Source organism: Sorex araneus, chromosome 6, assembly GCF_027595985.1.
Source record: "Sorex araneus isolate mSorAra2 chromosome 6, mSorAra2.pri, whole genome shotgun sequence".
Classification (NCBI taxonomy): Eukaryota; Metazoa; Chordata; class Mammalia; order Eulipotyphla; family Soricidae; genus Sorex; species Sorex araneus.
The window spans coordinates 11,724,692-11,739,826 of record NC_073307.1 but is presented as its reverse complement, the minus strand read 5'-3'; the positions used below and the strand labels follow the sequence as shown (position 1 = coordinate 11,739,826).

At 42.7% G+C, this 15,135-nt stretch overlaps 1 protein-coding gene and 1 pseudogene across 2 annotated transcripts in view; both read right to left on the bottom strand.

The window, feature by feature from the left end:
* LOC101552197 (N-deacetylase and N-sulfotransferase 3) overlaps nt 1–15,135 on the bottom strand; it is a 169,618-nt gene that overhangs the window by 7,789 nt on the left and 146,694 nt on the right. For both annotated transcript variants that reach the window (XM_055142489.1, XM_055142490.1), the window contains exons 11-13: nt 9,608–9,778; nt 8,342–8,451; nt 525–627 (exon numbers count right to left, since the gene is read on the bottom strand). In XM_055142489.1, coding sequence (XP_054998464.1) covers nt 525–627; nt 8,342–8,451; nt 9,608–9,778 — 384 coding nt within the window. The remainder of the gene's footprint in view (nt 1–524; nt 628–8,341; nt 8,452–9,607; nt 9,779–15,135) is intronic.
* LOC101551935 (E3 ubiquitin-protein ligase RNF146-like) lies at nt 12,068–13,505 on the bottom strand (annotated as a pseudogene).

The following is a 15,135-nucleotide window of genomic DNA, read 5'->3' as shown; positions in this document are numbered from 1 at the left end:
ATAAAATAGAAATCTTGGCATCCTGTTTTCTGTTTTCAGTGTATACATTTTCTATTTTGGTTTCAGTAAAAAAAAATATATGTAGGTGTGTCTGTGTCACTGGATTTGGAATGAGCAGTTGCCATCTTTGTTCTGATTTAAAATGGCAAATTCTGTTGTTGCATGATAGGCAATATATCAATGGAAAAATCTAAACAAGCACCCTTGATGTGTTGAAATCCAAATGTCACATTTAAGTTTTAGACAGACTGAATTTTGATCTTAACCACTTTTTATTTTCTTTCCTTTTTTGGGCACACCCGGCAATGTACATGGGTTACTCCTGTCTCTGCACTCAGGAATTACTCCTGGCAGTGCTCAGGGTACCATATGGGAAGTTGGTGATGGAACCCAGGTCTGCTGCACGCAAGGCAAACACTGTCCCCACTGTACTATCGTTCCAGCCCCTAACCACTTTCCTTAGAAAACACCCCTAGTAATATTAATCATTTCCCTTAGTTTGTGTATTTAAGCTTTATGCTTACATCAGAATCCATCGGAGGGTATTTTCTTCCTTTGCTCTTTCCAAGGCATTTTGTTTTACCTTCTTCCAGCAACTGACACCAGAAACCTTTATGAGAATCAAACCTAAAAAAGATGCGAATGAACAAAAAATATTTCTTTTTTTTCTGAACAAAAAATATTTTCAAGTAAGTTATAAGATATAATGGACCTAATCATTTCCCCCACAGAGTTGGCAAGGGATATAACCTCAATATATAACAAGGGAAACAAACTTTCTTGTTTTTTTTCTATATTCCTTTACATAAAGTCTTTTGGCACAATCTTGAATTCACAATCCATCTGTCATATTTGTGAGTTTGCCAGATTCCTAATAGAAAAATTGTCAGCAGAAGGTCGCCTATTAATAGAAATTAATAGGCTTACTTTCTGGAATGAAAAATTTTTTTATAAATTTTAAGTCCATTTTTTCCCCCTTTGTAGGGTTTTTTAGTGAAAAGTCAGGTTTTATCCATATCCTTGGATTTGCATAGTACTTATACCATAGTTTTACAGGGTAATAAAAGATAAAAGGTTTTGGTATACCATGAAGTGATTTATTTGAGCCCTCTCTAGCTGTAATCCATTATATTTTCTATTGGTGTGGGCTATGTAATAAGAGCATTTATAAACATGGATTTTCCTAACTTCATTTTATTTTTAGACACAGTTAAAAGCGTTTTTATCTCAATTTCTAATTCCTCATTGTTAACACTCTAATTGGAAACAGAAATCTGGAAGAAGTGCTCTGAAGAGGAGTACAGATGAAAGACAAAAGGATACAGTGGCTTTAGATGATAATTCTTTCTGAGGAAGGAATTATAGCAACAGAAAACACAGAACAACAGAAACGATGACAGAATGACCGTGCTGAGGGGCTGTGAGAACACAGGGGCGAAGTTGCAGGCTTTGGGGCGCTGACCTGAGTGGGGTCCCTGACACCACATGGCCTCCAGCATTGAGGCCATCGCCCTGGAGGCCGAGTATTTTTTTTTTCAATCTGGACTTTATTGATCTAATAAAATTACATTAAGAATTGAAATGAATTATACATTATTGTGCTCATGTTTCCCCCTTACAAAGTTCGAGAACCCATCCCTTCACCAGTGCCCATCCTCTACCACCAGTAAACCCAGCATCTCTCCCACCCTCCCCAGTCCCGTCTCCCCCCCCCCACCCCACACTGCCACTATGGCAGGGTATTCCCTTTTGTTCTCTCTCTCTGATTAGGTGTTGTGGTTTGCAATAAAGCTGTTGAGTGGAAATTGTGTTCATTCTCTAGTCTACATTCGGCATGCATCACCCTTCCCCCGCATGATTTCCAACCACATTTTACTTGGTGTTCCATTCTCTGAGTTGCCCAGAATGAGAGACCAGCGCTGAAGGCCGAGTATTGTCAGGTGTGCCCTGGGAGGCCCCGAGTACCGCCCAGGGTATCCCTGTGGTCCCACCCCCCCCGCCCCAGCAGAGCCCAAGAATGACAACATCCTCAGGCGCCAGCACAGACACACCAGCCAGGAACAACCCCCAGAATCCCACCACTTTGAGAGACCCTCAAAATTAATTACACGGCTGATGGCTATTTTCACGTTAGTATTCAGACAGGGGTAATCTGACACAACATATGTAAGATCTGTGCACCCAAAGCACAAAACATTGTCAAATTAGACTAAGGAATCAGAAAATGAAAGTTGTACCATGTTATAGATCAGAGGACTTTTAACTGTTTTGACATATCAATTCCCTAGATTTACTTAGAGATTCTGTGTGCTTCCAATCAAAACTTCAGTGGACTTACTTTTGTGGAAATTAAAAAGATGACTCTGAACATTAAAATGACAATGTAAGTGACTTAGGCAGCCAAAGATATGAAAAAGAAGAGCTAATTTGGAGACCTAATATTATTTATTTTCAAGGTTAATGATAAAGCTACAGTAATCACAACTGTGTGTTACTGGTACTAGTAGATTAGTAGAACAAAAAACAGAGTCCAAAAATAAACCAGATATGATCAACAATTTTCAAAGCAGTTTATCAAAGTAATTACATGGGAAAGAAAATATTTAAACAAATTGAATTGGACAATTAGACAACAAAATTGAAAAACTGAACTTTGAACCTTTTTCTATACTGTAATATATTAAATTGAAATAGATTATAAGTGTAATGACTCATAGCTGTAATTACAATAATTCTAGAAATAAAAGTTTTTAGTGGGTAGGGTGTTTGGCTTGCATGTGACCGACCCGGGTTCGATTTCTCCACCCCTCTCGGAGAGCTCGGCAAACTACCGAAAGTATCTCACCCGCACGGCAGAGCCTGGCAATCTACCCGTATTCGATATGCTAAAAACAGTAACAAGTCTCATAATGGAGACGTTACTGGTGCCCGCTCAAGCAAATCGATGAACGAGATGACAGTGCTACAGTGCTATAGCACCTCATAACTTTGAACTAGACAAAGATTTTTTAGGATTAGTAATGAAAGAAAAATTGGTAATTTTGATTATATCAAATATAAAACTTTTGCTTCTCAAGAGACACTTAAGACAATGAAAGGGGAAGCCACTTATTGGGTGAAATACGTAATGTAGAGCTTGTATTATGAATGTATAATTGATGAAAAGATTAAAAAGTTGAATAAAATATTAGAAGAGTCTTCATCAAAGAACACAACATTAGGCTGGAGTGATAGCACAGCGGTAGGGCGTTTGCCTTACACATGGCCGACCCGGGTTCAATTCCCAGATCCCATATGGTCCCCTGAACACTGCCAGGGGTAATTCCTGAGTGCAGAGCCAGAAGTGACCCCTGTGCATCACCGGGTGTGACCCAAAACACACACACTGACAAAAAAGAACACATCAAATGACTGTGAAACAAATGGAAATGTGCTAAGCATCATTAGTTTGGGAGATACTCTTCCCCAGATTACACTGCAATCCAATGTGTCCAATGTGAGTGTATGTTTTGGTATGATTAGAATGCAGTCTTGAAAAAGAATGCAGTGATGAAAATACAGAATGAAAAGAAAGGCCAGCTCTCCACTTCTCTATGATTTTGGATGTTAGAGATAGCAGGATTACTCTCATCATATTTGCATGAAGCCAGTTTATCACTGTTATTAAAGCAATCGTGTGAGATCAGAACATAATCTGATATGGTTTCACATATTGTCTATAGTCTTCTTTCAATCAGCAAGGGAAATGAATAGTTCCATATTTAGAGGTACAAAAGATTATTAAAACTACATTATTTAAATAATCTGTAGGTGAAAACAGAAAGATCTAGTATGACATTTCCTGTAACGTTTTGTCTTTATCTATTCCAAAACTGAATTCTGACTTACTCTAAGTGTTTAATTAACAAATTTCAAAATACAGACCAGCCATTCATAAAGTTGTTGCTTCTGACACACCTAACTGTAGATTTCTGTCTGGAACAATATATGCCTCTGTTAAAATAAGCAGCCTCTGACGGAATATTGCATACAGAAAAATTGCACTTTATGTTAAAAATTAAGCATAAAAATGGACTTTTCTTTCTCTGCTAATCCATCAGCAACCAAGCAGCATACTGTTGTGCTGGGATTTATTAAGAACTCTGTGTGTGTGTGTGTGTGTGTGTGTGTGTGTGTGTGTGTGTGTGTGTACACATGCCTGACATCTCTTCTTGGCTCTGTCTGCACACATTCATCAGCAGCACTGTGTTTCCGGGAGGAGACGGCAGGAAGGTCGGGAAGGGATCATGTTCGCTTCCAAAGTGATTTAAGGTCAGGCTGAAGGAAACTGGTGTTGAAGGACCCATTAGTGTGAGGACATACCCACTGGGCTGCTGAACATTGAAGAAATTTCCCAGCATGGGGGAAGCTCGTTCCCTGCACCTGCTTGCAGTGTCTGCAGAGTCCCTTGCAGATCAACCTCAGCACCGCCAACAGGCAGTAGAGCGGTAAGCAAACAGCTAACAGCTTTCTGCAGACACTGGGAGTTGTCATGCATAGGCCCTTCCTAAAAGCTTCCAGGAAGTGGGCATTTTATTCATTATTATTATTTTGTTTGAGGAGGGGTCACACCTGACGTGTTCAGGGCTTATCCCTGGCTCTGTGCTGAGGTGTCACTCCCCATGGGACTCAGGGACCATACGGGATTAAACCTGGGTGGGCATGTGTAAGACACACATCTGAAGTGCTGAGTGTCTCTGACCCCCAGGAAGTGAGCATTGTAGAGGAAGTGTTTTATGCTGTTTCGTGTCTGTGGTTAGCCTTCCTAGGGACAGGGCTGGTCTACTCCCAGAGTCTGGCATTTAATGGCCATTCAATAAAACTGCTGAAATAAAAAGTGGAATAAGAATGGAATAGTTCTTAAAATTTGCGTGAACTACCACTTATGGTTTGAAATAAGTGGAGGTGATTTGTGAATAAGGACATTAGCATTCTCAATGACTTAGCTTCCAAGTGGTAACATTAATATTAATGCAAATGTGACTGTAATCTTATGCCGCTGTGGGTGAATCTTGGGGGATATAAAGATGCTATTTGGAAAATTAAAATATGCTTTAAAAGGCCAGAGAAATAGTTCTGGAGTTAGGGCACTCGCCTTGCATATGAGTTCCTGGTTCTCTACCCTGCGGGGTCTTAAGCACTGGTCAGAGTGACCCCAGACGCAAAGCAGGAAGTAGCCCCATACCACAGTGTAAGACTCAAATTTTCCTTTTCCTCCTTCTCCCAAAAAGCATTATAGGAAAATCTTTTGATTGAAATAATGCTCCCATGGGTGAATATTGAATTGCAAAAAGTACAACTAAAGTTTAAATCATTTAGGTTTGACTCATCAGTTTATAGATCTCTATAAATACCATCTCATCAAATACCATCATTTAGGTTTGACTCATCAGTTTATAGATCTGAGTGCTTGTTCTTTCATGCCAAGACTGTACCTTTGTATAGGCCTAGTTTTGTTCATTTGTCCCAGTCTGTAAAGAAATGGATTTATGTATTGGTTTTGAACTCATATCTGTTTGCAGTTCAGTACATCTTAAGGACTTTGAATTAATTTAAAAAAAAAGTTTCACCAATGTAATTGTCTTAACTATCCCTGGCAGGAGAAATTAGAAACAATAGATAACACTGTTGAGAATCTCCATTTTAATCACCAGGTCCTTCTCCCCCTTGCCCCATCCACCCCAGAAACAACGCCCAGGAGTTTCTCTAGCAAGAGTAACTGAATTAGGAGGGCAGGATTAAGAGCAATCGCAGAGGGCACGGGTGAAGGGGAATCAATTTAGACCTAAGGGGCTGACATGAAACCAAACTATTCTACAACCTTCTCTGCTGCTGGGTTTTACAAGGTGTGTCAGACCTACCGATGACTGACAAGATGACATAAAAGGCACCTGAACGGCAGTGTTTGATCTCTATCAGCAGGACGAGCACCTGGGCAGGCGCAAGACTAGAAACCGTGGCTTCAGAGACTCCACATGTCTTATCTTGCTGCAACCCGCCGTACACCCCCAACCAGGGTAGAGAATCGTGTTCCCGGTAATTGTAGGCAGATGCTGTCCAGGGACAAAAGTGACCTGGGGTACTCTGTGTTTACAATGTGACTTTGATACCTCCTCTCTCCAGTTTACACTGCCTTTCCTTCACAGCGGAGGGGGATGAAAGCTTGCTGTCAAGTCGAATACAAAGGGGACAAATACACAGCATGTAGGTCAAGGATCATTCCACAAGAAAAAGAGATTATGTCTTCCTAGAATACTCCACTTTTCCCTGAAATACAATGCTTTGCTCTATGATCTATTAAAAAAAAAAAAGACCCAAGATAAGCCAACTTGAAAGAGAAAATGGTTGAGAAAATAAAAAGTTTTCCTTTCTAAGAGACACTTTAAACGATATAAAGCAGAAAGTGGACTTGAATTTCTAACTACAAGCTGAAATCACACAGCTTTCTTTAAGGTCAGGCTGAAGTTAAATACCTCCGGCTAGCGTCTGCATTGGCTCTTGAACTAAGCCCTGCGAAGCTCTAATGGTACCTGCCTGTAGAAACTGCGGAGGCCAGAGGGCTAATAGTAACAACAAAGTCAATGACACTTAGAAGAAGCTCAAACCTCAAGTTACACCTACTTTGTCTCCTAAACCAAAACGTCTGTCTCACAAGGGTCTCTAAGTGTGATTTGTGCAAAATGTAAGCGGTATTTGTTGTAGGCTTACCAATCTTTGACTGAAATCGATGCTGAAAGGGAAAAGAAAATATGCCTCACTTCCTAAATTGCTACAAAATCAAAGCACAATGAAAAGGGAAAATATATTGACCCAAAGGATTGAGTTTTATACAGAGAAATACAATAGAAGGATCTCTCATGATACCATCAGTTTATTCCCCCTTCCTTCCTTCCTTCCTTCCTTCCTTCCTTCCTTCCTTCCTTCCTTCCTTCCTTCCTTCCTTCCTTCCTTCCTTCCTTCCTTCCTTCCTTCCTTCCTTCCTTCCTCCCTCTCTTCCTTCCTCCCTTCCTTCCTTCCTTCCTTCCTTCCTTCCTTCCTTCCTTCCTTCCTTCCTTCCTTCCTTCCTTCCTTCCTTCCTTTATTCCTTCTTCCTTCCTTCCTTCCTTCCTTCCTTCCTTCCTTCCTTCCTTCCTTCCTTTATTCCTTCTTCCTTCCTTCCTTCCTTCCTTCCTTCCTTCCTTCCTTCCTTCCTTCCTTCCTTCCTTCCTTCCTTCCTTCCTTCCTTCCTTCCTTCCTTCCTTCCTGTTTTGTTTTGTTTTTGGGTCACACCCAACCATGTCAGGCCTTACTCCTGGCTCTGCACTCAGGGATCACTCCTGGCAATGCTCTGGGGATCATATGGGGTGTCAGAGATTGAACCTGGCTTGGCTATATGCAAGGTAAGTGCTCTACTCACTGTCCTATTTCCCTGGTCCCAGTACCATCAGTTTCTTTAAGGCTCAGTCTTAACATTTCAAGAATATGTCTATTATAGTGTGTCAGAACCCATAACCCAATTCAACTTTGAATCTTCTGCCAAGCGAAATAGAAACAATCAAAAGCCTCAAAGTCTGATGACCAGCCATTATAAGTGGACCAAGTAACCAGAGGCCTGTTTAAAATGTTAAATGAAGCCTGAGGTGAGGCCCAAGAGGCGTCAAATGGCCTTAGCTGTCAGTGATGGGCACCACCGTCCTCAAGGCCTAGTGCCTTTCCTGTCTCTCCGTCCAAGAAAGTCCGAGGCAACCAGTAGAAGGAAAGTCAAGCAGAGCTGGAAGTGTGGAAGCCTCTAAGAGAGAGGCCCCGGTAGCCAAGACAAGGAGGAAAAGGTGGAGGTTGTCTTAGGAATAAGTGTGCGTTTCTCTGCCCTCTCAGTTCCTGCTTCCTGTTTCTGGCTCTATGTCCGTGTTTCTGAGAAACTGTACTAAGGAAGAGAAGGAAGTGTGTAAACAACCCAGTTCATCACCCCGTGATACTTTCAGGATGTCTCGACAACGTAGCTCAGCAGTAGGACTCCTGTTTGCCTGTGCGACTCCCCGGGTTCAACCAGCACCACCCAAATGCCTAAGGAAATAGGCTTGAGATTTACAATGGCTTTGTTTTTCTGCTTCCCTTCCAGGGGAAATTTCTCAGGGTTACATATGGATAGAGGATTTAGGACAGTTTTTTTCAATACTGTCTCAACAAAATGTTCTTTCCATGTGGTTAATTCCAGTTGGAAAGTAACCAGTATATACAGAACAACTAATTTAACAATTGCATCAGCAAACGACAATTTCTTTTAAACCACTTTTCTGCCCAAACTTCTAGAAAATGGACTTACGTTAAAGCTTCTGAGTAATTATAATGCGGTGAGACACCTAGAAACTTCTGCACTTCATCCATCACTGTCGCAGGATCAGTTCTTAGCTGCTGTCCATCGATAATTAGCAACTAAATGACCAAAGAAATTTCAAAAAGACAGAGATTGTGTAATGAAAAGTTTCTGTACCCTGAAATGATTTAATGGAAGAAACTTTCCTTAGGGGATTTGCATGCAGCTCTGTTAGATTTTACCAGGTTATTCCCTTTACTGACCTGGAACAAGAAGCAAATCGCACATAGAGACATCCCTCCTGTGTCTTCTGAGAAGCCAGGCAGCCACTCAGAAAACAAAAATCCAGGAGGGAGTTCGAGAGAGTTTATAAACGGGCTACAGAGCCATACACAGAAATAAAGTATTAAAACTGGGACCAGGGTGATCATTATCATTATCATTATCACCCATAGGTAAGTGGTGCTTAGGCCCTGATTTTTATCTTCAAAGCTTAATTTCCTGGCTTTCCCCCCACCCACCTACCCCCATATCCTGGAACCCTGAGCACTTCTGAGACCCAGCAGCAAATCGCCAGGCCTGTCACCTGACCAAGCTCTCTAGTAGTGACGATGGGTCACCCTGGCACCACAAGATGGTGGTCCCTATTTAAAAATTGAAACAAAAACAAAAACAAAAACAAAAAGTCACCAAAACTAAAGCTGATTCCAGCTGAGAATGAGCACTGTAGAAAGAGGAATGGTTCTGTTCTGGCCAGGCACCCTAAGAGGGAGGGCGTGACACTTGTCCAAGGAGTAGCGTCCTGCATTCCAGTGCAGAGGCTGATGCCAGGGGGAGGGGAGAAGCTGGAAGTCAAGGAAAACATTGGATTTTGGAAAAATCTGGCAAGGCGATTCAGAGGGAAATAATGGCCTTTAAAAATTAAGTAAAAGAATATTTGCCTGACTTGGGTTATTAAATGGTCATTAGGGTTAAGGGCCATTTAAAATAATGGTCTTTAAAAATGAACTAAAAGAACATTTGGCATGCTTGGTTAAGAGGGTTTCGAAAGCACAGCTGGAGAATTAGCTTGAAAGACCTGTAGAGAGAAAATCGAAACAAGCTTTTTCCACCCCCCTCCGTCTGCCCGTCTATTATTCTTTGTTGCGGTCTCATATTTTACAGCTAAACACTGAAAGCTGGGAATGTCGGAGTGAGTAAAAGTTTCCTCTTCTCTAGAGACAATCTCATCCACTGAGAGAGTTGCTAACGTGAGGTACGAGACCGGCCTGGTACCTGGAAAGGCGGGAAATAAATGAGCCATCTCTCGATGTGGCTGGCGTACCACCCTGGCACCAGGCACCTCTTCTGCAACACTCGGAGGTCCGACGGGGCGTGCGGCCCGGCCGAGATCACTTCGTAGAAGCTAAACTTGAGGGCGGTGGGGTCCTCATGCGACCGCTGATGCTGTGAAGAGAAGGCGGGTCGTTAAGCTAATTCGAGCCATGGGCACACGTCACCACAACCCACTCTCCGAGATGAGCGCCCCACGCTGGAGAATTATGTGTTTCACCATTAATTAAAAATCAAAATATTGGCTTAGGGCATCAGAATTGTAAAAGTTTGGTCTCAGTTGAGGGAGTGATTTTGAATTACGTGCAGCTTGCTAGGATTCCTTAACCAGGAATCTGCTTAAGGAATTTCACTGAGTCAATGGCTGCTCTGTTTGAGTCTGAAAGTAAACTTCTGAAAGTTGCATTAATAGCCCCCATTTCAGCCCATCAGCGCCTCATTTGTCACCTCCCGGTGAAATCTCCATAATGCACAAGCACTCTGGGGGCTCTGCCCCGCTGCGTGGCTCCATCTCGTAATGCAGTTTTAGCTTAGAGAAGCCCTGGCAGCTATTCTGAATGGAGGAAGTACCGCACACTCTGACATGTGCATTATCCAAAGCCCACGGCTTTTATCACAGCCTCCCTAGCATCTAAAAGCCAAGATTATTTTACCTAATGGTAACCTTTGTGATGAATCAGTCACTTATTGTGCAGAAAATGCAGAAAGCAGCTGCCCAAATAGGAAAGTGTCTCCTAATAGCGCCGGCTCAGGCCCTTGGGTTGGAAGAAATCAGCTTTCCCCGAAATTGACCGATAAATATTCAGGCTTGGTGATGGGTTCGTGGCTGTTTACCACAACTACTTGACGAGCAAATTTGCCGCAATTGAGATTCAAATCACTCTACTAGGAACTCGGCTAGGTTTTGTTAAGACCTGCACTTTGCCACTGCGGAGTGATTTATTTGAAATATTTAGGGCGTTTGGTTAGCTTTGCAATCTTGAAATCTTTATTTATTTGTTTTAGTAAGTTCTCAATTTTTCAGAAGCTAAGTGGATGCCAACCCTCCAATTTTCTTCTTCCTCTTGGAGTCCATGAAGGCTTCCCCCCAACTCCTAAAACCTGTAGCAAAGGCAAAAGCGTTCAGAATACAACCAGCCAACCTGCACTGGGTTCTGTGTTTTGATGGGGACGGCCCTGGTGGGTGGGCGGGGCTGGTGAGCCGGGAAGTGAAGTGCTGCTTCAGCTCTGCGGGGCGCCTCACTGCACCCCCTGCCCAGGATTTTCAACCTGCCTCTCTGAGATCCCGTCTGCTCTCTGTGACATCTGCCCATTGCTCCCAGCCACGAAACCTTTCCTTGACAACCTGTTCTTGTGAACCTGGAAAACGGCTTTTGCTAAATAGCCATGGGAGTCTCTGCTAAGAAACTGTCTCCTCAAATATGGCACATTGTCAGGGGTTCAGCTGTCTCCACTCTGGGAGTAGACACCCAACTCTGGCCGGAGGATCTGAGTTCGGTAAGTGACTTTTACAGATGGACAGAGATCATTCCCACCCCAGGTGCAGTTTCAGAAAAGGGTTTTTGAACACAGCATTCCCCATTGATCTTAACTTTTTAGTTTCCAAAGCTCCTGGTCTCTTCCCAGCCTTACGCTGCCAGCAACCCCTTTACACACATTAACTTGTGCTTTGTGCCTTGCAAAAAGTCCCATCTTCATTTCACATAAAAAAAAGAAAGGTACCCCCATTCTTTTTTTTTATAAACTCTAGAATTTATTAAATTATAAATCCTGTAACCAAAAAGAAAAATGCGGATCAAGAGAAATCTCAAACTACAAGGACTAGACAGCAAAGCCTATTGGAATGCCATGAAGTATGTTATAAACAACATCCTGAAACGTAAGTTATTAGCTGTTTACATTTCCATGTCAGTAACTTTACTATTAAATAGTTGTTATTCATCTATTTTAAAATTCCAGTTCACATCTATCCTCACGTTAAGCTTCCCTTTCATACTGATACCAAACATCCTATAGGTGCCAGATTTTAGTAATGGGTTTATGTCAATTCATGCAGAAAAAGAAGATGCAGTGCAAAGTCATGAGAACTGGAAATAATGCACAAATAATACACACTGGCCAAAAGAACTGAAGAAATTCAAAACAAAACAAAACCGAACTATAAAACAAACAGACCTCAAGAAAACTGGGTTAATACAGCTCTCAACTAGTAACACCCAAGTTCCTTACATTAAATAAATTTCTCAACAGAAACATGTTAGACTTTTAATTATAGGTCTGTCCTTCCCATACCCCTTCCCACCCCAACTCCCCAAATGTACTACTAGGGATGAATATAATGTTACATGGGCAGAAATTCACAGATAACCACTTGAACCTTGAGCATAGTGCTGAAGATTTTGTTTAAACTTCAGTTACTGTTCACTGTCCATCAGGCCGCCTAGATCTAGCGCTCACTGTTCCACCTCCTGCCACTGATGGATCATTTCCCAACTGATCTGATCTATCAGGTACTGTCTGGTGTGCATTAGGGACCCAAAGTCTCTGTTGGATCGAGGACTATTGTGCAACTAACGTAGATACATCCTCACTGTCACTACTAGCATCCGATTCCGTTTCTTCAAGGGAGGCGTCTGGTACAGGGCCCCTGCCTGAAGAGGGTGATTCATGATCTTCTTCTTCTCGATGACTCCTTCCAGGTATGCTGTCTCCAGCGAGCTGTAAATGAGCAAAAGAGTCTTCTAGGGAAGTGTTTGCATCAGGGGATGGTGTTGCAGGACTTGTCAGCTGACCACCTACTGATCTCAGAGGCCTCACAGATGGTCCCCGAGGCTGAACAGAAGCCCCATTTTGTGCTGATACACTGTCTGTTCCACTGTGCTACACTGGCTCACGACAGGCACAAATGGAGATGTTACTGGCGCCCACTCGAGCAAATCGAAGATCAACGGGACTACAAGTGATACAAGTGATACACTGTCCGCTCCATCTGCAGAGGTCTCTCTCACCAGGTTTACAGCATCAGCATCAGCATCACAACCCAGTCTAAATGCAGCTACTCCTTTCTTTGGTATATCTGTTATATCCCGTTTAATCTTCCTGTGACATCCATGTTCATTTCTCCTATATTGAACCATGTTTTCAAGGTTGGCAACATACAAAAACCCAGCAATTAACATTTCAGTGCTCTTTTTTACCTTTGGAAAAAGCGTCTTCTAGCTCTCTAGTAGTACGCTCATCATGTACAGTGTGCCACCACCCATTTCTTCCTTCATAATACCAGGCGTATTCACCATTTCCTCGGCTTGCTGCCTTGAGTTCTTCTGGTGACAGTAAGGTTGGCTTGTCAAGGAAATCCTCTGGAATTTCTTGTCGACAAAGAGCACATCGCTTTCCAAGCCATGGAGCTCCCTTCACACTCAAGTAGCAGAACACATGCTTACAGGGTAGACTGACTGGGTGAACACACGTTTGCATACAAATGGCACATTTAGGGACCGCTAGAGAAGGTGTGGTATTAGAACAGGACTCATTCGCTCTCCTGTTCGTAGGAAGCATATTTACTGAATGATTGATTTCACCACAAACAACCATCATTTCTGTTACCGATGCCACAGATGCCTGCCATTAAAATAAAACATCATCTTCATCGAGAGACAGCCAGTTTGCAGTATTTTCTCTTCCACCACTCGTTCATTCTCTCCGACCACAGCCGCGGCCACTGAGAGTCTCTTCTCTTTGGCTTCTGAGCCCCGCAGCGGCTGGGGACCTCCCCCCATTCTTTAGAGAAACGCCTAGTGGTTCTCTGGTACTTGGATTTCTCTACTATAGCCAAGTAAGTCTCCTAACTTCTTGTCCATGGTGGTCTATATCAGATGGAATTTGTTAATCTCTCGGACTCTATCACTTACTGCTTCTTGATTTGGATGCTGGTTATGTGTGTAGCTAGCTAGCTATATTTCTCCAGGCAGCTGAAAGTAGCCTGAGCATTGTATGCACATTTATTAATGTATCTTCAGGTCAACCTTAGAATAACACATTGTACATGGTATTACTGAAATCATCTGAAAACAGATGAAAACACTAGGAAAAGCATTTTCAGAACTAAAGAGCTAAGGAATGATACCTACAGGTTCTAGGGAGACTGTAGACATAAGCTTTTAAATTAGTTGTTTTTACATTCAATTGTGACTGCTTTTTATTGAAATTTTTTAGTTTTTACTCCCCCTTCCTTTTTTTAGGGGAGGGGCTTTTTGGATCACACCTGGTGATGCTCAGAGGTTACTCCTGGCTCTGCACTCAGGTATTACTCCTAGCAGTGCTCAGGGGATCATACGGGATGCCAGGGATTGGATTGGGTCAACTGTGTACAAGGCAAGTGCCCTACCTGCTGTATCATTGCTCCAGTCCCTCCTTCCTTTTTGGGGGGTGGTCCTGGACCTCATCTGGCTAGGCTCAGGGATAACTCCTGGCAGGGGCCAGGGGACCAGATGTGGTATTGGGGACTGAACCTTGGTCAGGTGTGTGTGAGATAAGCACCTTATCCACTATACTGTCTCTGCAGCTCCCATCCCTACTCCTTTAATGGTTTTAAAAAATACAAAATACATTTGATATATATAATCATTAGGATCTGTTGACTTATATCAAGGTGATTATGTCCATGCCAGGCTCTTTCTAACACCAGAAACATAATGGCAGTGAGTGTATGAAAAAGACTTAATGGGATTTAGATGGACTAGGTTTTCAAGGATAGACTTTTTTTTTTTAACCCCACCTGGCTCATTTCTGGTGGTGCTGAATGAATCACATGGTCCTGGGCTATTTTGCATCCCCTCCCCATCCCCTTCCCTCTGCCCCCAACGCCATGCCAAGGTCTCTGGTCTATGATTCATCTCCCCAGGTCAGATAAAAATTTCTTCTATATAGGGTATTTTTTGCTTTTTATTTTTTGACTCACCATGAGATACACAGTTGCAAAGCTGTTCATGGTTGGATGTCAGTCATACAGTGATCCAAAACTCATCCTCCCATCAGTGTCTAGTTTCCACCACCAGTGTCCCCTGTTTCCCTCCAGCCACTCCCCCACCCTCTGCCTGCTCGATGGCTCATGGCAGGCACTTTCCTCCTCTCTTTCTCTCTCTCATTATGTTTAGTTTTGCTATTGTTCTTTCTTCTGTATGAGTAGAACTGCACAGGAGGAAGAGAGCAGCGTGGAATGCATTCAAGAGCGTCGAAGAAGTGGTTAAGAGAACAAAGAACCTCTGACTCCGGGCACATCTTTTCGATTCCACCGTTCTTCCTGCACTAACATATGCCTCAGAGACCTGGGCCCTACGCAAACAGGATGAGAATGCTATTAGGGTATCCCAAAGAGGAATCAAAAGAGCTATGCTAGGAATATCATGTCTCACTCAAGTGAGAGAGGGAATCCGGAGTTCTGACCTCCGTCGATGGTCAAAAATCAGGGA